General features: G+C 34.5%; 1 protein-coding gene across 4 annotated transcripts in view; it reads left to right on the top strand.

Moving 5' to 3' along the window:
• The window catches only part of USP34 (ubiquitin specific peptidase 34), a 249,863-nt gene that overhangs the window by 93,533 nt on the left and 131,552 nt on the right, over window positions 1-24,778 (top strand). For all 4 annotated transcript variants that reach the window (XM_045054250.1, XM_045054251.1, XM_045054249.1 and 1 more), the window contains 9 exons: window positions 1,522-1,603; window positions 1,693-1,785; window positions 14,998-15,123; window positions 15,289-15,418; window positions 16,071-16,106; window positions 16,441-16,571; window positions 17,400-18,013; window positions 20,210-20,424; window positions 24,595-24,710. In XM_045054250.1, coding sequence (XP_044910185.1) covers window positions 1,522-1,603; window positions 1,693-1,785; window positions 14,998-15,123; window positions 15,289-15,418; window positions 16,071-16,106; window positions 16,441-16,571; window positions 17,400-18,013; window positions 20,210-20,424; window positions 24,595-24,710 — 1,543 coding nt within the window. The remainder of the gene's footprint in view (window positions 1-1,521; window positions 1,604-1,692; window positions 1,786-14,997; window positions 15,124-15,288; window positions 15,419-16,070; window positions 16,107-16,440; window positions 16,572-17,399; window positions 18,014-20,209; window positions 20,425-24,594; window positions 24,711-24,778) is intronic.

Raw genomic sequence — 24,778 nt, 5'->3', positions numbered from 1 at the left:
ATAAAGCAGAGTATGGGGAGTGTGGTTGTGGGGGCTGGAGAAGGGGCAGATGACAGAGGGGAATAAAGAATGTTTTTGGGTTAGTGTATGTGTTTATCATCTTGATGGTGGTGATGAATTCATAGAATATACTTAAGCTTAAATTCGTGAAACTGTATACTTTAAATGTCTTCAGAGGCACCTGGGTGGCTCAGTCGGTTAGGCGGCCGACTTCAGCTCAGGTCATGATCTCGTGGTCCATGAGTTCGAGCCCTGCGTCGGGCTCTGTGCTGACAGCTCAGAGCCTGGAGCCTGTTTTGGATTCTGTTTCTCACTCTCTCTCTGACCCTCCCCCATTCATGCTCTGTCTCTCTCTGTCTCAAAAATAAATAAATGTTAAAAAAAAAAAAAAAAGTAAATGTCTTCAGTGTATTATATGTCATGTATATCTCAAAGGTGTAAAAGACAATTAACTGATAAACTCTCATACTACCTTATTGGTAGAACTAATATAATAGGTTAACTTCTATTCTAAAGGAGACTTGATGGCTCTTCTTAAAAAATGAGGGGTGCCTGGGTGGCTCAGTCAGTTAAGCCTCTGACTGTTGATTTCAGCTCCAATCGTGATCTCCCAGTTCTGAGATTGAGCCCCATGTTGGGGCTCTGTGCTGAGCATGGAGCCTGCTTGGGATTCTCTCTCCCTGTTTCTCTCTCTCTACTCCCCTTCTGCCCCTCTCCCCTGCTCATATACGTGCACACGTGCTCTCTCTCTCTCTAAATAAGCAAACAAATGTTAAAAAAAATCAAGAGTAATCCGGAACTGTTATAAAATGTTCATGGTTTGCAATGAGATTTTGGTAAATATAGTTTATTCTGAATGATCAATTGATATATTTAAGGAACAATAATCTTTATTAATATCAGGCAGGAGACTTTTAGTTTGGCTTTTAGATAATTTTTTTTTTTCCTTTTACCCTTTTGGTAACCTGTTTTCCTGATGTTACCTTACTGTAGGGGGCATATTGGGAAACCTTCTCTGAATGCTTGGGTGCCTACTATGGAAATTAAAAAGTAGAAGTCAAGTCTTTGAGTAAGAAAATAAATTGCTTATTGTTATGTTTGGTATTTCCACTTGTATAACTGGTGTGAGCTGTTATCTTTTCAGGTTTGTTTTGCTTGTTTATAAATTCAGGCAGTATTACCATTTCTTTTAGTTATTCTTTGTGGTACTCTAACCAGTTAATTGTATATAATCATTTCTTTGTAATTTGTATGTGCACAAAGTTAGGTTTGTGGGTGCCTTGCTGTCTCAGACAGTGGAGCATGTGACTCTTGATCTCAGGGTCATGAGTTCAAGCCCCACACTGGCGTGGAGCCAAAAACAAAAACAATAACAACAACAACAACAACAACAACAACAACAACAACAAAACTCACTTTTAAAAAAAATTAGGTGTTCAACTGAATCTGCATTTTAGACTTGGGAAAGAATGATATTAATAATTTTTTAATGTACTAACTATTTTGATTATTTGACTTTAGGTCCATTGCAAAAGAACTTGCAGACTGGCTAATAAGCAACAATGTGGTAGAGCATATATTTGGACCAAATTTACATATTGAGGTTTGTGGACAATTACATGACTTCTCTGCTCTAGTAAAAGAAGAATACTTTAGAAAATTGACTATAATAAGTTTTTTTCCCCCCCCCAGATTATCAAACAGTGCCAAGTGATTTTGAACTTCTTGGCAGCAGAAGGGAGACTGAGTACTCAGCATATTGATTGCATATGGGCTGCAGCACAGGTAATATTAACAACTCATATTCATTAAGTGCTTCTTAATTATTCTAAGTGTTTTATTCCCCTAAGAGGTAAGTTCTGTTATCCCCATTTTATAGCTAAAGAAACAGAGACATAGTGAAAGTTGGTCATGGAATCTATGGAGTCTGGCTTCAGAATCTATGTCTGACTATGTTATAGGGAGAATTGAAGGAAATGAGAGTCATTTGGAGGGTCTTCATGAAACCATCTTGGTTTATTAAGAGATATTTGCCTATTTGTTGATACAGTAAACCCTTCTGTATGTTGTATTCATAGTTTTCTATTATACTGTTTTCTTTTTTAATTCAGTTATTTGAATAGGCATATATCAGCATGGTTCAAAATCCAAAAAATAAATAGTAAAGTGTATGTTATATCTCAACCCCTTCCCCCCACTCCTGTCCCTACATTCTAGGCATACAGTTCTTATCTTTTCAGGTGCACCAGAGATTTTCTGTGTAAATAGCTAATTGTAAGCTTTTTTTTTTTTTTTTTTGCCCCCTTTATTACACATGTTGCATACTAAATGGACTTGGCTTTTTCACTTAATTTATCCTGAAGATTATTGCATATCAATATATAAAACCATTTTTAAAAGAGGGCATAGTGTTTAAATATATGCATGTATGGTAATTTATTTAACTAGTTCCTGTTCATAGGCATTATTTTTTCCCATTCTTTTCTATTATAAACAATGCTAAAATCAGTAAGTTCTAACATACTCATTTCATTCATGTGTAAAATTATTTTGTAGGATAAATCTTTTAAGTAGAATTTTTAGGTTAAAGCATCTCTGTGGTTTACTTGTGGTATATAATGGTGTGATAAAGCCTCTTTTCCCTCATCTTCCTCAATACGTTGTGTCCTTACAGTTGATGTTTGCTAAACAGATGGGTGAAAAGTGGTATCATTGCTATTTTAAATTTGCATTTAGTTTATATGAAGCACATTTCAAGTCTTGTGTTTAAGAGCCACTTTTGTTTCCTTTACTGGGAATGTCCGTTGATATTCTTTGCCATGTAGTAGTGGTTTTCTTGTTCTTTTTTGTAGAAGACTTTTATATATTAGTGACATTGGACTTGTGTCTATGTTAAGAGTTATAACTGTATTCTACTTTGATATTTTTTGCTTTGGTTAAGGTGGTTTTTGCTGTTCACATTCACATTTGTGGTTTTCAAACTTGTGGTTTAATTTTTTTATTGCTTGTGGATTTTTTTTCTTATGGTTTGAAATGCCTTTTCCACTCCGAGGTTATAAGAAAATTCTCCTTTAGTTCCTTTCTGTACATTTTCTGTTTCAATTTTATATTTTAGTCTTTGAGTTGGAATTTTTCTTGGTTCAAGGTGTCCTGCATCTTAACTTATTACCCCATTTTTTTGTTACGTAGTTGTCTCCTTTCCACTTGTTCAGCAATTCTTTTATTCCTTACTGAACTGAGATACCACTTTTATTTTGACTGTTTTTATTTCTGGAGTCTGTAGACTGACCAGTAGTATATATAGTCATGATCAGTATACCATGGATTAGTAAATTGAAGGCTTTCAGGCCAGCCACTTCATTTTGTAAATAAAATTTTTTTGCACCATAAGCTTGTTGATTCTTGTGCATATTGCCTGTTGCTACTTCCATATTGTAGTGGTAGAGTACAGTACTTGTAGCAGAGACCTTATCACTTGCAATCTTGAACTGTTGACTCTCTGGTCCTTCAAGAAAACATTTGCTGATCCTGGGTTTATACTAATGTCTTACCCTTTTTTTTCCCCTGGTAATATTCATGTCTGGCAGGGCTGGTTCTTTTTATATATTTTTTCATGTAAATTTTAGCATTCTTATTTAAAAATATTGGCATATTGTAATAATGATTAATTTGAAAAGAATCGAAATGGTCTTCCTACTCAGAGGTTGCACAGTTCGTTCTCTTTTGTATCATTCAAAAATTTAAAGCTATTTGTATATAAATTTTATTTTGTGTTAAGCTTATTTTTAGGAATTTAAGTTGTATTTGTTATTGCTATTATAATAGCCATTTCTCCCATTATACTTACTTTTGTTCATTATATTTCTCTTCCTTCTATTAGATTTGATGATTACTGCACATATTCATAAATTTTTTGTATAAAGATTTTCAAATTTTTGATAATTGTGTGCCTTGAGACCTTAATTCTTAGATTGGTTGTGGTAATTTTTTAATACTTTTTTTTTACTTCCCATATTTAATAATGTATATTTATATATTACTGTCATTTTAGTAAATTAATGAAGCACTTTCCATTTCAGAATAAAGGGAACTTTTCTTTCATAATTTTCTGAAAATGTTATTCATTTTAATAGACATAAAATTTTTATTTTGTTCACATCAAGAGTAGGAAAATATGAGAACAATGATATATTAAGTAATACAGATTAAGTAGCTAGGAATAGTGCAGTATTATTCTTTATTGAAACTGCAACTTATCAAATTGATAATTGAAAATGTCATCTGTTCATGTTTTAGCATTCTTCCCTAGCAAGAATTTGAAGTAACCTGGGAAGGGAATAATTAAAAATTGTGGCATAATTTGTGATACAGTTTGAAAACTTAAGATATTTATAAAAGATTAACATAAAATAAGTGTCTCCTAAGGGTTATTTTAATTGGGTGTTTCTGTGTTTGTTACTGCTTTATTTTTGAATCTACCACAAATTTAGAATGATGAGAAATTTTTACGTTTTGAGATTTTAACATTTGAGCACTAAATATAATGAATTTTAAAGTGTCTAGGGTTGGTTAGTTTCATACAGTCTTACCTGAGTTTTTTTCATTCCATCTAGAGTAAGTTTTTGACGTTACTTTGTCCACCTCAGAGACAGACAGGCACACAAACACACACACACACACACACACACACACACACACACACACACACACACACTTCACCCATACTAATTGGATTGGCTGCTGCTCTTTTCATTGTTTGTATTATAACTCTTGTACCGGAATCTAAGAAGAAAATAGACACAGGTGACAAATGGATTGAAATAGGTAGAAAAGTATTTGCAAATATTTGAAAAATGCTTATCTTTGTAATTAAATACAAGTTCAAATAATGTAATAGAATTTTCATGTATTGGGTAATTCCCATTATGTTTAATAATGCACTGTATTGATCAGAGTATGGTATAACTTATGGCAAGCAATACAGAGTTCTATTTCTGGTAATTTATTTTGTAAATACAAGTACATTAAGATGTTTGTTGCAGCATTGACTGTGCTAGCACATGAGGAATGTCTGTCACTGTAGGACTACTTAGATAAGTTGTGGGAAATTCATATAATAGAATGCTGTGTAGCTGTGAGAAGGACTGAAATAGTTGAGTTTTGCTCAAGTGGAATAGTATGTAAGAAATAGTTTTACTAAATACTGTGTAACTGGTGTGTAATGTCTACACACCAATGTCCAACTGAGCCAACCAGGCGCCTCTATCCCACCATTTCTTGTTGGCAGAATTTTTCTCTTATGTAGGTTTTCAGGTGTTAAGTAATCCATGCTGGTTCGTTTGTTTATTTTGATAGCAAGAGTGTGCCTGAGCAGGGAAGGGGCAGAAAGAGAGGGAGAAAGAGAATCCCAAGCAGGCTCCACACTGTCTGTGCAGAGCCCGACTCAGGATCCATCTCACAACCGTGAGATCATGAGGAGTCTGCTGCTTAACTGCCTGAGCCACCCAAGTGCTCCGGGTTTTTGTTTTTTTTTTTTTTTTTTTAAACTTGATTTGAGTTTTGGTATGATGCCTGTTAACACATATATTTATTTTTTCTCTTTTTTTAATTCACTTCTTTATTTTGGCACAAATATATATAAACATAAAACTTAACCATTTGTAACTGTACAGTTCAATGGCATTAAATATTTAATATTGTGTAACCATCACCACTGTCTATATTCAAAACTTTGTCACTATCCCCAACGAAAACACTGTACCCATTAAACAATAACTGTCCCTCCCCCAAGCCCTTGGTATTCTACATTTTGTCTATATATGTCTATTTTAGGTACCTCATTTAAGTAGAATCACAGTATTTGTCTATGTCTGGCTTATATTACTGAACACAGTGTTTTTGAAGGTTATCCATGGTGTAGCATATGTAAAAAGTTGTCTTTTTACAACTAAATAATATCCCATTGTTTGTGTATACCACATTTAATGTTTTCATTTCTACATTCATAAACATTGGAGTTGCTTCTACTTTTTTGCTATATATTGTGAATCATGTTTCCATGAACATGGGTGTACAAGCATATGTTTGAGTCCCTGCATTCAGTTTTTCTGTATATATACATAGGGGCAGATCTACTAGGTCATACGGTAATTCTCTAATTTTTTGAGTTATTGCCAAACTTTACTACAGCAACTGCAGTGTTTTACATTCAACCCATAGTACAAGGAGAGTCCCATTTCTCCCTATCTTTGCCAACACTTGTTATTTGTCCTAAAAATTTTTTTAGTCCTCCTAGGAGGTGTGAAGTAATATCTCACTGTGGTTTTAATTTGTACTTTTTTGCATTTCCTAATGACTAATGACTTTGAGCATCCTTTTGTATGCTTATTGACCTTTTGTATATCTTTTTTGAAAAAATGTCTATTCAAGACCTTTGCCCATTTTGAATTGGGTTGCTTGGGAGATTTTAAAGTTTAGTAGTACTTATGGGGCATCTGGTGGCTCAGTTGGTTAAGCATCTGATTTCAGCTCAGGTCATGATCTGACCTGATAGTTTGTGAGTTCAGGCCTTGCATTGGGTTCTCCTCTGTCAGCACAGAGCCTACTTTAGATCCTTTCTTCCCCTCTCTGTCTGCCCCATTTAAAAAAAAAAAAATAACAGCAGTACTTTTTACATTCTGGATATTAATCCCTTATCAGATACATAATTTACATATATTGTCTCCAACTCTACGAGTTTTCTTTTGCTTTCCTTAAAGTATCCTTAGATTCGGGGGCACCTGCGCACTCAATCAATAGAGCATAATCTCAGGAGTCATGAGATCAGGCCCTATGTTGGGCGTAGAGCTTACTTTAAAAAAATAAATAGGGGTACCTGTGTGGTTTGGTTGGTTAAGCATCTGATTTTGGCTCAGGTCATGATCAGGTTCATGAGTTTGAGCCCCACATTGGGCTCTGTGCTGACAGCTTGGAGCCTGGAGCCTGCTTTGGATTATGTGTCTTCTTCTTTCTCTGACCTTCCCCTGCGCGTGTGCGCGCTTTCTCAAAAACAAATAATAAAAACACTAAAAATTTTTTAAAAAATAAAGTATCCTTAGATGCACGAAAACTGTTAATTTTGATGGATTTCAGTTTATCTACTTTTTTGGTTGTTATCTGTTTTTTTGGTGTCCTAGTGATGAAACCATTGGCAAATCTAGTGTTGTGAAGATTCTCCCCAGTGTTTTCTTAGTGTAGTTTTGTGTACTTATCTCCTGAGTTTAGGTCTTTGATCAATTTTGGGTTGATTTTTGTGTATGGTGTAAGGTAAATATATATCTTCATTTTTCAATTTGTGAATATCCAGTTTTCCCAGCACCTTTTGTTGAAAAGACTATCCTTTCTACATTGAATTGTCTTGTGAGTCTTGAAAATTAGTTGATGATTTATGTGAAAGTTTATATCTAGGTGTTCTGTTCTATTTCATTGGTCTATATGCTAATACCATACTGTTCTAATTACTTGTATTTTCTTGTAGGTTTCACAGTTTTCTTTTTGAAAATTGTTTTGGCTTTTCACAACTCCTTGCAATTCCCTATGAATTTGAGGATTGACTTTTCCATTTCTGACCAAAAAGGCTCTTGGAATTTTGAAGGGATTGTATTGAATCTGTATATCACTTTGGGTAGTATTTAACATCTTAACATGTTAAGTCTTCTTATCCATGAACATGGGATGTCTTTCCATTTATTTAAACTATAATTTCTTTCAGCAGTGTTTTGTAGTTTTCAGTATACAAGTCTTTTTCCTCTTTCATTAGATTCATTCTTAAGTACAGTTGATCCTTGAGCAACATAGGTTTGAACTGCCTATGTCCACATACACATAGGTATTTTATTAAAAAAAAATTTTTTTTTAACATTTATTTATTTTTGAGAGACAGAGTGTGCAGAGAGAGGGAGACACAGAATCTGAAGCAGGCTTCAGGCTCTGAGATGTCAACACAGAGCCTGATGTGGGGCTTGAACCCATGAATTGGGAGATCATGACCTGAGCTGAAGTCGGACTCTTAAACTGACTGAGCTACCCAGGCGCCCCCACATAGGTTGTTTTGATCAGTACAGTATAGTGAATGTATTTTCTCTTATGATTTTCTTAACATTTATTTTAAGAATGTGGTATATATTATATATAGCATACCAAATATGTGTTAATTGACTTTATGTTGTTGATATTCTGGTTTATGTTGTTGGTTAGGCTTATGGTCAGCAGTAGGCTATTGATAGTTATGTTTCTGGGAGTCAGGGTTACACTCAGCTTTCTGACGACACAGGGGATCAGCACCCCCCTATCTTCTTCGTTGTTCAAGGATCAATTGTATTTTATTCTTTGTATGCTATTGTAAACGTAATTGCTAGATTAAATTCTTTGTTAGATAATTCATTGCTAGTATATGGAAACAGCTTAATTTTGCTTGTTGATCTGTACTCCGTTACTTTGTCTATTTGATTTTTAGCTCTACTACCTTATTATATGTAGGGGTTTTTTTGCATATAGGATTGTGTCATTTTTGAATAGTTTTGCATCTTCCTTTCCAATTTGGATGTATTCAGTTTTATGGGGTGGAGTCCATTAATTGGCTAGAAGTTTGGTATAGTGTTCAAACACAGTGGTATATAACGTGCATCCTTATCTTCTTCCTGATCCTATGCGAAAACGAGTCATTTATCACTGAGTATGCAGTTAGCTGTGGGGTTTTCATAAATATCCTTTATCATGTTGAGTTTATCCTCTGAGTGTTCTGAGAGTTTTTATCATTTAAGGATGTTGGATTTTGTCATTCTTTCTTTGTCAGTTAAGATGACTATGTTGCTTTTTTTCTGTTGGCTAACATGATATGTACAGTAATCGATACTCTTTTTGAACCACACTTGAATTCCTGAGATAAATCTCACTTGGGCATAGTGAATAATCCTTTTGGTATGCTCTTTGATTTGATTTCCTAATAGTTTCTGGAGGACTTTCTGTCATTTATGAGGTACTGCTTAGTAATTTTTTGTTCTTCTGAAGACCTATAAAGCTTCATAGAATGATATAAGAAGTGTTTCCTTCTCAGAGCCACCTGGTTGACTCAGTCAGTTAAGTGTTCAACTTCAGCTCAGGTCACAGTCTTCAGGTCCGTGAGTTCGAGCCCCACGTTGTGCTCTGTGTTGACAGCTCAGAGCCTGGAGCCTTCTTGGGATTCTGTGTCTCCCTCTCTCTCTGTCTCTCCCCCACTTGTGTGCGTGTTCGTTCTCTCTCTCTCTCTCTCTCTCTCTCTCTCTCTCTCTCTCTCAAAAGTAAATAAAGATTAAAAAAATAAGTATTTTCTTCTCCAATTTTATTGGGAGCGTTTGAGAAATATTGATGTTAATTTTTTATGAAATGTTTGTTAGAATTCTCTGTTTAAGCCCTGCATTTTAGTTCTTTTTTTCATTGGGAGGTTTTTGATTACTGATTCAATGTCTTTTTTTTTTTTTTTTATTCAATTTCTTTTTATTTCTTCTTGAGTTAATGTAGGTAGTTTGCAAGGAATTCCTCCCTATCTTCTAGGTTATCTAATTTTTTAGTGTACTGTTGTTCATAGTATTAAGTTTGATAGTAATATCCCATTTGAATTTGTCGATTTAGCTATTTATATCTTTTTTTTTTCAGTCTAGCTAAACATTTGAGAATCTTTTAGAAGAACCAACTATTGGTTTTGTTAATTTTCTGTTGTTTTTCTAATCTGTATTTTGTATGTCTATTTTATTTCTGTGCTTTTAGCTTTGGGTTATAAGGTATGGTTATAAGGTAATGTTATTATAAAAATATAATGTTTATACTATATTGCTGTAACCTGGACCTTTTATTAATAAATTACATCACTCTTTATTAATCTTTTTTAAAAAAGACCTAATTGTAGGAAAAAGAAAACTTCATAAATTTTTTCCTCTGCACCATTTTTAAGTTCTAATAGTGGATACATTCATATTGTTATGTAACAGATCTCTAAAACGTTTTCATCTTTCGAAACTGAAAGTCTGATTTCATTGAACAACATAAGGGTGTCATGCTGGCAGATTATGTGACTCTTGATCTTGGGGTCTTGAGTTTGAGACCCTTGTTGGGCATACAGTTTATTTAAAAACAAAACAAAACATTAAATCATTGAGCAACAAATCCTTTATTCTCCTTACAGCTCCTGGTAGCCACCATTTTACTGTTTCTATCGTTTTGACTACTCTGTATATTTCACATTAGTGGAATCTAATAGTATTTGTCCTTTTGTGACTGGCTTACTTCACTCAGCATAATGTTCTCATGGTGACCCATATCATAGCATGTGACAGGATTTCCTTTCTTGTAAGTTTGAATTATATTCCATTTTATGTATATGCCACAATTGTTTATTGTTAGACATTTACTTTGCTTTTATCTTTTGACTGTTGTGAATGAATGTACAGTGTACAATTAATATAGGTGTACAAATCCCTTCAAAATCCTGCTTTTAATTATTTTGGATGTATACCCAGAAGTGAGATTGTTGGGTCATATGGTAATTCCATTTTTTCTAGTAACCTTTACAAAATTTAGAGGCTATCTTATTTGATTTCAGCATAGTCAGCCCAGTTCTCTTTTGCTTAATATTTGCACAGAATATCTTTTTACATCTTTTATCTTTTATCCTGTTTGTGTCTTTGGGTATAAAGTGTGTCCTCGTAGACCACATACAGTTGTGCCATGTTTTTAAAATCCATTCTAGCACTCTCTGTCTTTGATTGCAGAGTTTATACCATTTACATTTAAAGTAGTTATTCAAAGAGTGAATATACTTATGCCTTTTTTCTGTTTTTGTCTATATGTCTTAACAGTGTTTTTGTCTATCATTTCTGTTACACCCTTATGTTGGTGTTGTTCCTAGTTGATTTTTTGTAGTGTTTGATTCTCTTCTCATTTCCTTTTTCTTTAAAAATATTCTGTAGATATTGTGTTTAGTGTGGAAATTACAATTAACATCTTGAGATTCTTATAATCTAATTTGAATTTGTCAAATATTACACAAAATTTTGCTTGTATAGAGCTCCTTTTCCCTCGTTTTTATTATTGATATGACAACTTTCAACTTAATACATTGTGTGTACAGTTATTTACATTAGCAATAATTGTTTTTGCATTTCTTTTTTAAATCATATAGCAAATAAAAGGTGGAGTTAGAAATGAAAACAATAGTAGCTTTTAATTTTCCTGTGTATTTTTCAGAGGTCTTAATTTCTTCACTGTTTAGCTTGTTTTCATTTCATTGTAAAGGGCTTCCTTTAGGTTTTCTGGCAAGGCAGGTCTAGTTGTAGTGAACTCCTTTATTTTTGTTTATCCGGGAATGTATTAATTTCTTTCTCGTAAGGATAGTTTTGCCAGTTATAGAATTCTCCATTGGAAGTTTTTTCTTTTAGATTTTGAGTATATCATCCCACTTTCTCTCATTTCCAATCTTCTAATCAGAAGATTAGGTACTTGCTGATACTCTTATTGACTGTCCCTTATATGTGGTACATTGTTTATCTCTGTTTTCAGGATTATTTTACTGTCTTTGACTGTTGACAGTTTGGTTATGATAAGTCTTGCTCTAGGTTTCTTTGAGTTTACCCTACTTGGATGTGTTGAACTCCTTCGATTTGTAGATTCATGTTTTTCTATTAAATTTGGAAGTTTTCAGCCATTGTTTCTTCAAATATACTTTAGTCCTTTCTCTTCTGGGATTCCCATAATGAGTATGTTGGTAGGTTGTGGTTCTCACAGGTCCCTTAGAATCTATTTACATTTCTTTATTTTTTTTTTCCTTATTTCCTTTATTTTATTCCTTAAACTCAGCAATTTCAGTTTCATGACCTGAGCAGAAATCAAGAGTGGGATGCTTAACTGACTGAGCCACCCAAGTGTCCCTAGTTCTTTGTATATTATGGATACTAACTTTTATGAGATAGGTCATTTGCAAATATCTTCTCCCTTCTGAAGGTTGGCTTTTAGTTTTGCTAATTGTTTCCTTGACTGAGCAGAAGCTTTTTATTTTGATGAAGTCCCAATAGTTTGTTTTTGCATTTGTTTCCCTTGCTTCAGGAGACATAATTTAAAAAGAGTTGCTATGGCTGACGGCAGATGAGATTACTGCCTGTGTTCTCTAGGATTTTAATGATTTCATGTCTCACATTTAGGTCTTTCATCCATTTTGAATTTATTTTTGTGTAAGGCATAATAAAGTCATGGACAAAAACCAGCAAGCTAAAGAAGAATTACATATTACTGTCCCCACAGCTATTTGACATAGGGGCATTGAGTGGGGAATGGGTAGCTGCTATCACACTGCAGGTTGAAATATGCCATTATTAACCACAATTTACTGGCTAGCCTTTCCCCTTGGAAGTGTGTCAGTGTGAAGGTTCAGACTGACTCCAGAGTTTCAGAGTGGTTGCATCAGACAGTTCTGTCTATATAACTGCTGTCAAGATGCAGACGGGGATCCCTGGCACTTTCTGCTTTACCATCTTTCCTGACTCCTTTTCCTCTTTTTACTTTGTGATAACTAATGAAGAAGAGTATGAACTGACTTCACACTGCAATCTTTTTAAGCTGTATAATTTTAATATTTTTTTGTCTTTACTTTCTGAATTTGTTTTCATGATGTACTACACCTCTAAAAGAGCCTTCTATTTAAAAAAAATTTTTTTTTAATGTTTATTTTTGAGAGAGAGACCAAGCATAAGCAGGGGAGGGGCAAAGAGAGAAGGCTACAGAATCCCTAGCAGGCTCCACACTGTCAGTACAGTGCTACCCCTCATTTATAGGATTACAGGATTACATAATTATCTTTCAAGGGTTTTGTCACTTAAAGATAACCAGTAAGGTATTTGATTATGAAATTTGAGTCTATTATGGAAGTAACATTTTTCTGAATGATCAAAGTGGCAGCAAGTCAGAAAGTTATTTTTTACTATGATTCGTTACATTTTAATTAGGAAAAGTATAATTATACTTATAAGACCTATAAAAGCAATAAACTTAAATTTTTTTTTCTTTACTGTTTACATTTATTCTTGAGAGAGAGAGAGAGACAGACAGAGGATGAGTGGGGGAAAGGCAGAGAGAGAGGGAGACACAATCCAAAGCAGGCTCCAGGCTCCAAGCTGTCAGCCCAGAGCACATCCAGGACTCAAACCCCTGAACCCAAGATCATGACCTGAGCTGAAGTCGGACATTCAACCGACTGAGCCACCCAAGCACCCCTAAAAGCAGTAAACTTTTAATTGATTATTTACTTATCCTTCATATCAAATGGTATAAATAGTGTAGTTTATAGAAAGTCACCCCAATGTGGAGGAATTACTCCAAAGTTATTTTCCTACTTTAATTTTGTCTTCTGGTTCAGAATTCTGTTGTGCATATATATCCTGATAGGGGAGATAGCATAAAAAAGTTCATATGTTTTATGCCTGAACAATATAAAAGTCAGTATTTTAGAATAGAAAAACATATATTTTCTGATGGAATTTTTATGTATAGAAAGTAAGTTGGATCCCTGAGATTTTTACTTTTGGAACCTTCAAATTGGGAATTACTGGCTTGCTCTTATTTGTTGCATATCTTGAATTTGCAGTTTGATGGCTTATTTTAAGGTGAAGATACTTATTTTACATGATATTGTAGTATTTAATGTTACACTTTCACTTATTAATCTGTTTAGTATAAGGAGATTTTGTGTTTCTTGGTTTATTGCTATGTAGACGTTTATTTTAAGTGAGTTTCTATTATGTACTCTAGTAAAATGAACATTGTATACTTTTTTTTTTTAAAGAGAGAGAGAGAGAGACATATTGTGAGCAGGGGAGGGGCAGAGAGAGGGTGACACAGAATCCAAAGCAGGCTCCAGGCTCTGAGCTGTCAGCACAGCGCCTGATGCGGGGCTTGAAGTCAGGAGCTGTGAGGTCATGACCTGAGCCGAAGTCGGACATTTAACTGACTGAGCCGAAGTTGGACGTTTAACTGACTGAGCCACCCAGGTGCCCTGAATACTTTTTTTTTTAATGTTTGTTTATGTTTGAGAGAGAGACATTGTGTGAGTGGAGGAGGGGCAGAAGGTGGAGGAGACACAGGATCCAAAGTAGGCTCCAGGCTCTGAGCTGTAAGCACAGACCCTGACTTGGGCTCGAACCCATGAGCCATGAGATCATGACCTGAGCCAAAGTCAGACGTTTTTTTGTTTTTTGTTTTTTTTTTTTAATTTTTTTTTTCAACATTTATTTATTTTTGGGACAGAGAGAGACAGAGCATGAACGGGGGAGGGGCAGAGAGAGAGGGAGACACAGAATCGGAAACAGGCTCCAGGCTCCGAGCCATCAGCCCAGAGCCTGACGCGGGGCTCGAACTCACGGACCGCAAGATCGTGACCTGGCTGAAGTCGGACGCTTAACCGACTGCGCCACCCAGGCGCCCCCAAAGTCAGACGTTTAATCAACTGAACCACTCAGGCGCACCTGTATGAATACTTTATAACCATTTAATATGAAAAATGTGTTACACTTAGAATAGTTAATTTGGATTTCTCTTCTAATTGCAATTTATTTTATTTGCAACTACTTACATTTTAATACACTAATTTGTTTATATTTTAATGATCTATATTATAAATTTAATTGGAATCCTCTTTATACTTGGATTCCAGAAATTTTTTATTGTGTGCTTCCCTCTTGTGGCTGGAAAATTAAACTTTGGTTTTTTTTAGATAAGATAAAGCTCTGCTTCAGTGGAATTTTATTTTCACAATGTTATGTACTGCCATTTATGATATATGGTAATGAATATTTTCCCATCTTATTAGAAAATATTGTTCCAACTGCTTTCTTGACTTTTAAACTGTAGAAGTTTTCTGTAGAACTTTTTGGTATCAGGTTGTTTATTAATGTAGTATAATTATTTTTGATTATTGTCTCTACCTTTATTTTATAGTTGAAACATTGTAGTCGGTACATACATGACTTATTTCCTTCACTCATCAAGAATTTGGATCCAGTGCCACTTAGACATCTCCTTAATCTGGTCTCAGCTCTTGAGCCAAGTGTTCATACTGAACAGGTAATATATTTAAAGCATTAAATAATGGTGGGTGTTTTTTTTTTTTAATATAAAATTTGTGATGCAGATAATTGGTAGGTTTTTAACGTTCACGTTTCATTTAGGCAAAAGAATATTAAATTTGTTATGAAACGCTAATTTCAACCTCTCTCTTTTTTTTGAAAGACCCTATACTTGGCATCGATGTTAATTAAAGCATTATGGAACAATGCACTAGCAGCTAAGGCTCAGCTGTCTAAACAGAGTTCTTTTGCATCATTATTAAATACTAATCTTCCCATTGGAAATAAGAAAGGTTAGTAAAGTGTGATGTATTTTTTAAAGTAATATTTCTCCATTTAATAATTCAAACTTGAAGTAGTTTCTTCTCAGTATTAACTTCAAAATAAGTTTGAGATGGGAGGTAGGGTATTTGTTAAAGGGTTAATAAATAGTGGTTAGCTAATACTTTTAGTTTACTCTTCAAGTAAAGAACAGTAATGAAGTTGTAGTAGTTATTGGATATTCTCTCATTAGTTCTTCCCGTGGGGTGGGGGGAAACCATTTCCTAATAGTTTTGTAGCTTTTGGTTAGAAAACAAACATACTTTGTTTTAGAAACAATTTTTATAGCAGATCGTAGTGGTACAATTCTCTGTGTTTTCTAATTCAAAAGTTGTCTCACTTCAGGCATTTTATGGGTTTTATGGAAAGCTTTCCAGAGCTTTCTAAAACTTTATCAACTTTACCCCATTTTTTGGTCTCCTGACATCATATAACTATGTTTTTATTAAGGATTTTCCATTCAGGCACACACAACTACTATTGTAGGTGTTAGGGACTTCATTATTTCAGGTTTCTCTGCCTGTATTTTGTTGATTTTGTAATAATAATCAGAGCAGTTGATAATCTTCCAGAGAAGATCAGTCACTTAGAATATTTCCCTCCTGTTTTTTCCTTTTCCTTCAGAGGAAGAAGAGCTCAGAAGAGCAGCCCCATCACCTTGTAAGTTGAGTCTTAGAAATGCATGGCAAGATGACTTGTAGTTTTGTTTCCATGATCACATAGAATTCATTTTATATAATATATTTGTATCAGGGCTATAAAGTTTTTTTGAGTAGATATGAACATTTAACTGGCTATCCATTTTATTTTCAATTGAAATCATCTGTGTCCTCTTGAGAGATAATTAATGAATGTTAACATATTTCCAGATTATATTTTTTGGCTATTTAGCATAAAGGTTTTATAAATGAAAGAATCAAAGGATTGTGTCATTCTCATAAATTCCCATGTTAATACAAATTAAGAGTAACAATGTAAAATCTGTTTAATATAGGGTCACCTGCTGCTAGTCCTCAAAGCAGTGATAACAGTGATACACATCAAAGTGGAGGCAGTGACATTGAAATGGATGAGCAACTTATTAATAGAACGAAACATGTCCAACAACGACTTTCTGACACAGAGGTATGAAAACAGTTTTCCCCCCACTTTAACAAGATTTTTGGATTTTGGGGATTTTATCATGTTTATCCTTTGAACTGGAAATATAAACATAGTCCATGTTCAGGCCTCTTCTGTAAGTAGTTACTGTTAAGGTTCTTTAAATTTTGTGTGTTTTAATTCTATTGTATATTTTTTAGAGGAGTCTGTCATGATTACAGCAGACCCTCTTTTTTTTTTTTTTTTTTTTTTAAAGGAAAGTTTGTTTTACATTAACAGATGGGTGTGGGAGGAAAGTTAAAGTGTCACTTTGCAGACAGGGCTAATGTTTCTGCGGTGATGGGTTTGCACTTTTTTTATTTTAAATTTTTTTTTTTTCAACATTTATTTATTTTTGGGACAGAGAGAGACAGAGCATGAACGGGGGAGGGCCAGAGAGAGAGGGAGACACAGAATCGGAAACGGGCTCCAGGCTCTGAGCCATCAGCCCAGAGCCCGACGCGGGGCTCGAACTCACGGACCGCGAGATCGTGACCTGGATGAAGTCGGATGCTTAGCCGACTGCGCCACCCAGGCGCCCCCACTTTTTTTATTTTAGAGAACATGTGCACTTGTGCAAGTGATTGGGGGAAGGACAGAGAGAGTCCATAGTGAGCCTGGAGCCCGACCCCAGGTTTGATCCCACAACCCTGGGATCATTATCTGAGCTGAAATCAAGAGTTAGATGCTCAACTGACTGAGACACCCAGGTGCCCCTTGCGTCAGCCTTTTAAAAAGTCAGGGTGTTCATGTCAGTTACTTTTTTCTTACTAGTTTAAATATTTATTTAAGTCTGTTTCTTTCTAAATCTAGGAATCTATGCAGGGAAGTTCTGATGAAACTGCCAACAGTGGTGAAGATGGAAGCAGTGGTCCTGGTAGCAGTAGTGGGCATAGCGATGGATCTAGCAATGAGGTGAATTCTAGCCATGCCAGCCAGTCCGCTGGGAGCCCTGGCAGTGAGGTACAGTCAGAAGACATTGCAGATATTGAAGCCCTTAAAGAAGAAGATGAAGATGATGATCATGGTCATAATCCTCCTAAAAGCAGTTGTGGTACAGATCTTCGGAACAGAAAGTTAGAAAGCCAAGCAGGCATTTGCTTAGGGGATTCCCAAGGCCCATCAGAAAGAAGTGGGACAAGCAATGGAACAGGAAAGGACCTGGTTTTTAACACTGATTCAATGCCTTCAGTAGATAATCGAATACGAATGCTAGATGCCTGTTCACACTCTGAAGATCGAGAACATGATATTTCAGGGGAAATGAATGCTGCTCATATAGCACAAGCATCTCAGGAATCTTGTATTACACGCACTGGGGACTTTCTTGGGGAGACTATTGGGAATGAATTATTTAATTGTCGGCAGTTTATTGGTCCACAGCATCACCACCACCACCACCACCATCATCATCACCACCATGATGGGTAAGTCTCCTTAAAAATAGATTGTATTGTGGTGCTTGGCTGGCTCAGTCCATAGAGCATGCGCCTCTTGATCTTGGGGTTGTGAATTTGTGCCCCATGTTGGGCGTAGAGATTACTTAAAAAATAAATGTTTTGGGGAGCCTGGGTGGCTCAGTTGGTTGAGCGTCCGACTTCGGCTCAGGTCACGATCTCACGGTCCGTGAGTTCGAGCCCCGCATCGGGCTCTGGGCTGATGGCTCAGAGCCTAGAGCCTGCTTCCGATTCTGTGTCTCCCTCGCTCTCTGCCCCTCCCCCATTCATGCTCTGTCTCTCTCTGTCTCAAAAATAAATAAATGTTAAAAAAAAATAAAAATAAAAAAAAAATAAATGTTTACCAAAAAAAGTCTATTTCCTTTAGGGAACCAATTACAGCTTGTGTTTATTGAATTGCAGTATATTCTAGATTAGTGCAAATAAGAATATAATGTAAATTCAAAAGCATGCTGCAAGTATATAATTGTTAATTTGCTTCTGGGCACATTTTAAAAAGCAAAATGGAATAGGTGACATTAATTTTAATTATGTTTTATTTAAAGCAGTAATATCTAAAATGTCCATATGTAATCAGTAAAAAAACAAAGATATTTTTCTTTCTTTTGTAATAAGGCTTCAATATTCTGTGTATGTTTTATATTTACAGCACATTTCTGTTTAGATCAGCAACTTTTCAATGTGTGCAATCACCATAGTGGCTAGTTGCTATCATATTGGACAACACAGATCTAGATCTTTATCTCCTTGTAATAATTACCTTAAAGCAGTTATAAGATTGCTTGTGGAAACTCCATTAAATTGTGATCATTAAAAGGAAATTTTACATGCATCTTAATTTTAGGGTATGAATAAGGATAAAGCTTTTTGAGTATTTGTGAAATATATTTGTGGTAATTAAAAGTAAGTGATTCTGTCATTAGGTGTTATTGGGGAAAGTACTTAATTTTTGTGTTAGTCATTTTCTCATCTATAAAATAGGAACATTAGTACTACCTCTTGGGTTTTAGTGTGAACATTTTATGGGCCGATGTACTTGGTACATAATAGAACTCAATATGTGTTAGCTCCTGTTTATTACCGTCATATAAGTAGTAAATTTTAATTGACAATAAAATACAAATATGTGGTTTATCAGTATTAGTTTTCTTAACACTTGGCAGTGTGTCAGGACTTTCAGAATTCAGTGTGGTTGTTTGGGAGAACTATATATCCATATATTTACTACTTTATTTTCTTTGCCTTTATTTCTTATTACTGACCCATATGAATTTAAGGTGATGTCTCTCAATCTTGGCAGTATTGACATTTTGGATCAAATAATTCTGTGTTTTGAATTTGCAGCAATGTGAATGTATTATAGGATGTTTAGCATCATCCTTAATCTTTTATCTCTAGATGCCAGCAGCATCTCCCACCTTGTGATAACCAAAAATATCTCTAAACATTGCCCAGTGTCCCCCTGTGATTGAGAACCAGTGGTTTATAGTCTGACGTTTTACAATACACATTCAAAGTTCTTCCCAGGATAGCTTATAAGGAAGACAAAGCAATTAGTTTGTAAAACTGAGGTGAAATATATTCATTTTGGCACATTGCAGATCTTTTAGTTTTCATACCCACAACAATTCCCTACTTCACAAGACCTACAATTTTCATATTAGCACTTCCCATGTTCTCTGTGCAGGGTACCTCTTGTGAATCTCTAAATTAATGCTGACCATTTTTTCTTTGTGTTATTTTTTATCTTTTTTGTTTTCCATCCTTAAAGTACCCAGTATGGTATGTTTCAGAAGTAAATTGCTTACTAGGTATTGTTTTAATAGGAGTTTACATTGAATAAAAGTCACCTGGTTAATAACCACGTCTAGATTGCAGCCTTAAAATGAAGTATTTTCCTGGTTGTAATCTCATTCGATTTTGGAGTTGTACAGGGTTTCACATTGTGGTTTGAGCTCAGAAAATATGTAACAGTGAGTTTACAGATTTTCCCTAAAATTATCTTTGAGTTGGTTTTAGTGAAGTGTGTTGATGGGTCAGACAATATGTGGGTATATTGTGTAATTAATTTATAATTCTGACATAGTGGGGTTTTCAGTTTTTGAGACAATTTTTGTGTGTTTCACAACATGTGTTTTAACTTTGTGCTTTTCTCTGTGTTAATAGGCATATGGTTGATGATATGCTAAGTGCAGATGATGTCAGTTGCAGTAGCTCCCAGGTCAGTGCAAAATCAGAAAAAAATATGGCTGATTTTGATGGTGAAGAATCTGGGTGTGAAGAGGAACTAGTTCAGATTAATTCACATGCAGAGCTAACATCTCATCTCCAACAACATCTTCCCAATTTAGCATCTATTTACCATGAACATCTTAGTCAAGGTAAGGTTTTGTAGTAAGTAAAATATTTACTTTCTTTAAAACAATTTATATTGATAAAAGGATTCAATATTTAATGTTATACTTGAATATTTTTGCCAAATCATACGTGTGTGGTTTGTTTTCTTTCCTAGGGAATGAAATTATTATGAATACTCCATCATGAATATAAAGGCTACATTTCTATCAAGAGATATTTAGCTAGGAAAGGAAATACATAATATATAAAATTATAGTCTTGTATGTTAGAAGATAAATGGCTGTATTAAATTTTATATTTAGAAATCTAAGGAGCTAAAAGGAAATTACATAGGGTCATATGTTGTATGAGTCCATTTATGTAAAATGTCTAGCATAGTCTTTAGTGAGTAGAAAGTAGATTAATGGTTGCCTTGGGCTAGGGAGAGTTGGGAGGATATAAGAGTAGAGGTAACTGCTACAGGGCAAGGTGTTCCATCTGGAGTGATGGAAATGTTCACAAAATGATGGTTCTAATCATTTCAAATCATTCTTTAAAAAGTAATAGGAAATGACCATACTTGGAAGAATGGAGGTTAGAGGAGGTTGAAGAATAGTAGAAGAAAAAGGAGGAAAGGGAGACAAATTAAGAGGGAAAAATAGTATTAGAATTAGCAGTTTAAAGGTTCAACTTCCTGAAACTAATGGAACATTGTCAAGTACACTTCAAAAAAAATAAAGTGCTATATACACTTAAAAAATTAAAATAGGGGCACCTGATCAGTCAGTTAAGTATCTAACTTTGGCTGAGGTCGTGATCTTGTGGTTTGTGAGTTTGAGCCCCACATCGGGCTCTGCGTTGACAACTCACAGCCTGGAGCCTGCTTCGTCTCTTTCTCTCGCTCTCAAAAAAATAAACATGAAAAAAAATTTTTAAAGTTAAAATAAAGGTCCAACCTCATGCTTTTTAAGGTACTATCAGCCCCTGCTAGCCTAGGAAATGGGTTTTGGTGTACCAGTACAGACTGAGTAAACCTGATAGATAGGTTTATGTTAAAAAGCCATAATCAAATTTAGAGATATAACTTACGGACTTTGGCAACAGTTTAATTGATTTCAAATTACGTGTGCATGATGTAGATAAGGGTATCTTGACTTTTTTTTATTGTTGTGTTATTGTGGTTTTTTGAGAAATGAATAGATTAAGTAAGATTGAGGTCAGTTGAATTTGATACCATATTTACTAAATTTTCACCATTATTTTTATTCTATTTTCCTTTTACTCAGTATTGTACCTATTTTTTACTATATGAAGTTAGAAATTGAGCAGAATTATTATGTATATTAATGCTTTCTGAATCTACCTTGTATAACTATTTAGTACTATGAAGAACTTTTCAACACAGTAACACAATTCAGTTTAAAAATAGGCAAAAAAAAAAAAAAAAGGTGGGGGGGGGTCCCTGGATGGCTCAGTCAGTTAAGGATCTGATTCATGATCTCAGTTCGGTCTTGGTCTCACAGTCATGAATTCAAGCCCCATGTTGGGCTCTGTACTAGGCGTGAAGCCTACCTAAAAAAAAAAAATGGGCAAAAGATTTGAATAGTTAAAAGAAGATACAGAAATATGGTCAATAAATACATGAAACTGATGCTTAGTATCTCCAGTTACCTGGGAAATGCAAAAAATTACTACCACAATGCAGTACTACTATATACCTTCTGTAATGGGTAAAATTAAAGACTAACCATATTAAATGACACTAACTTCTAGAGCAACTAGAACTCTCCGTTGCTGTTGAGGAGTATGAATTAATTCAGCTGATTTGGGACCTGTTACACCAGTTTCTTATAAAGTTGAACATGTATCTCTCCATATGACCCAGCAATTCCTATTCTGGTTTATTTACCCGAGAAATGAAAACATAGGTACACGAAAAGATTGTACATTGAATGTTCATACCCGTTCCAGAATAAGTTCAACTGGAATTAACTGGTATATTAACAAAATATGGTATATTTACACAAAGTAATACTACTCATTAATAAGAAGGAAAGAACTAATACATGCAACATAATGGGTAAATATCAACATTCTAAGCAAATGAAATTAAAAGGGTGTACTACATACTGAGTATCACTAAAAGCAATTCTGGAATATTCAAAAGTACAGTAAAACCTTGGTTTGCAAGCATAATTCATTCCAGGAACATGCTTGTAATCCAACTCATATATCAAAGCAGATTTCAGGAACCATTGGCTCAGTTGTGATCATGTGACATTCGGTGCCACGTACTATTTGTGTTGCAAGTTAAAATTTATTAGAAATGTTTGCTCATCTTGTGGAACACATGCAGAACAAATTACAATCCAAGGTTTTATAAATTAGTTTATAATGATTGAAATCTTCTTAATGATTACCTAAGGTTTGGTGGTAGAGAATGATTGTAAGAGGTCACAAGGGAACATTTTGGGGTGATAGAAATGTTCTATATCTTGATTATGTGTTTACATTATACTTTAATAAAATTAAGCTAAAAAAGAAATATTAAAACAAAACCACCAAAAGGCAGGCCAAGGACTGGGAGAAATATTTGCAAATTATGTATCTCATAAAGGGCTTATATCCAGAATATGCAGGAACTTTTACAACTCAGTAGTAATTTAGCAAAGAGAGAAGATACACAAATGAATGATAGCACATGAAAAGATGCTAAAACATCATTAGTCATTAGGGAAATGCAAATTTTAAAAAATACTTGTTTATTTGAGGGACTCCTGGGTGGCTTAGTTGGTTAAGCATCCAACTCCTGATGTCAGCTCAAGTCATTGTCTCACAGTTTGTGAGTTTCAGCTTACACAGAGCACAAGTGAGTTTGAGCACAGAGTAGAACCCCTTGTGTGACCAGATCTCCCAAATGGGAGATCATGATCAGAGCCAGAATCAAGAGGGACACTTAACTGACTGAACCACTTTGGCATCTCACCAAATGAAAATTTTTAAATCACAATGAGATTCTACTGCACACCTATTAGAATGGCTGAAATTAAAAAGAGTGACCCTGCTGATGTTTTGTGGGGATGTAGAGGAACAGGAACTGGTACTCTAATAAACTATTGTTGGGAATGTAAAATGGCACAAACATTTTGGAAAACAGTTTGGCAATTCTTCAGATGTTAAATACACATTTATCTTGTGACTCACCAATTCTAGTTTACCGAAGAGAAAGGAAAGCATGTGTCCATATAGACTTGTTACACAGATGTTTATGGCAGCATCATTCATATTAGCCAGAGCCTGGAATCTCTGAAATGTCTATTAACTGTTGAATATAACCAAAATGAAGTATTTCCATGTAATAGAATATTATACTGTAATTAAAATGAATACTATATGTGCTTTGATATTGATGAACCTCAAAACATATTTTGGTAAGTGAACAAATTCAGATGTAAGGCTACACAAATTGTATGATTCCATTTACAAAAATTTCTAGAAAAGGCTAATTTATGTGGATGCAAAAATGGATTAGAGCTGAGGAATGTGATAGGAATTGTAATTAGGTATGAAGGAATGTTTTAAGGTGGTGGAAGTGCTTTAAACATTAATGTTGATGGTTGTACAATTCTTGTTTCAATGAAATCAATGTATATGTACAATTAAATAGGGAAATTTCATGGTAAAGCTGTTCAAAAAAACAAGCATTTTTACTTATTAGAACTAGTGAAAATTTATTTAGCTTGGCACACAAAGCCTAAATTATTATACTAGAATCTTTGCATTTAGTTGAATGTTGTAGATAAATCATCTTTGGTACAACTTTTTAAATGTAGGGATATAAAACATTATACAGAAGGTAATTTAGAAGAATGTTTCTTAGCTATAAAATTATTCTAAGAAAATTATCTTTATGCTTAATTTGAGTTTCAAGCATTTATATATAGTTCTCTTGACATGTGAAAAACAATCATAGTTACTAGAAATAATGAAGAGACTATGAGAAGAAAACTCTTCTTAAACTTTAGTCTTAACAATCTCTAAGCAACACTGCAGCTCACAAAGCAACTGTTGTGTTAATCTTGTATTGTTTTTATTTTGTGGTGTAAAAATAAATTGTTACACTTTACTTTGGATTTGTTAACATTACGAATGCTATAATTCACAATTTCAGTCAGTTGCATTCCTCTATAGTGTGTTATATTTCATCCCTTCAGGACCTGCAGTTCATAAACATCAATTCAACAGTAATGCTGTGACAGACATTAATTTGGATAACGTTTGCAAGAAAGGAAACACTTTGTTGTGGGATATAGTTCAAGATGATGATGCGGTAAGTTACTTGATAGAATGAAAAGACTACAAAATTACACCAAAATGCAAACAGGATAAACTAACTTT

This window comes from Felis catus, chromosome A3 (assembly GCF_018350175.1).
Source record: "Felis catus isolate Fca126 chromosome A3, F.catus_Fca126_mat1.0, whole genome shotgun sequence".
Taxonomy (NCBI): Eukaryota; Metazoa; Chordata; class Mammalia; order Carnivora; family Felidae; genus Felis; species Felis catus.
The sequence above is the reverse complement of the archived record's forward strand: the minus strand, read 5'-3'. Positions and strand labels throughout refer to the sequence as shown.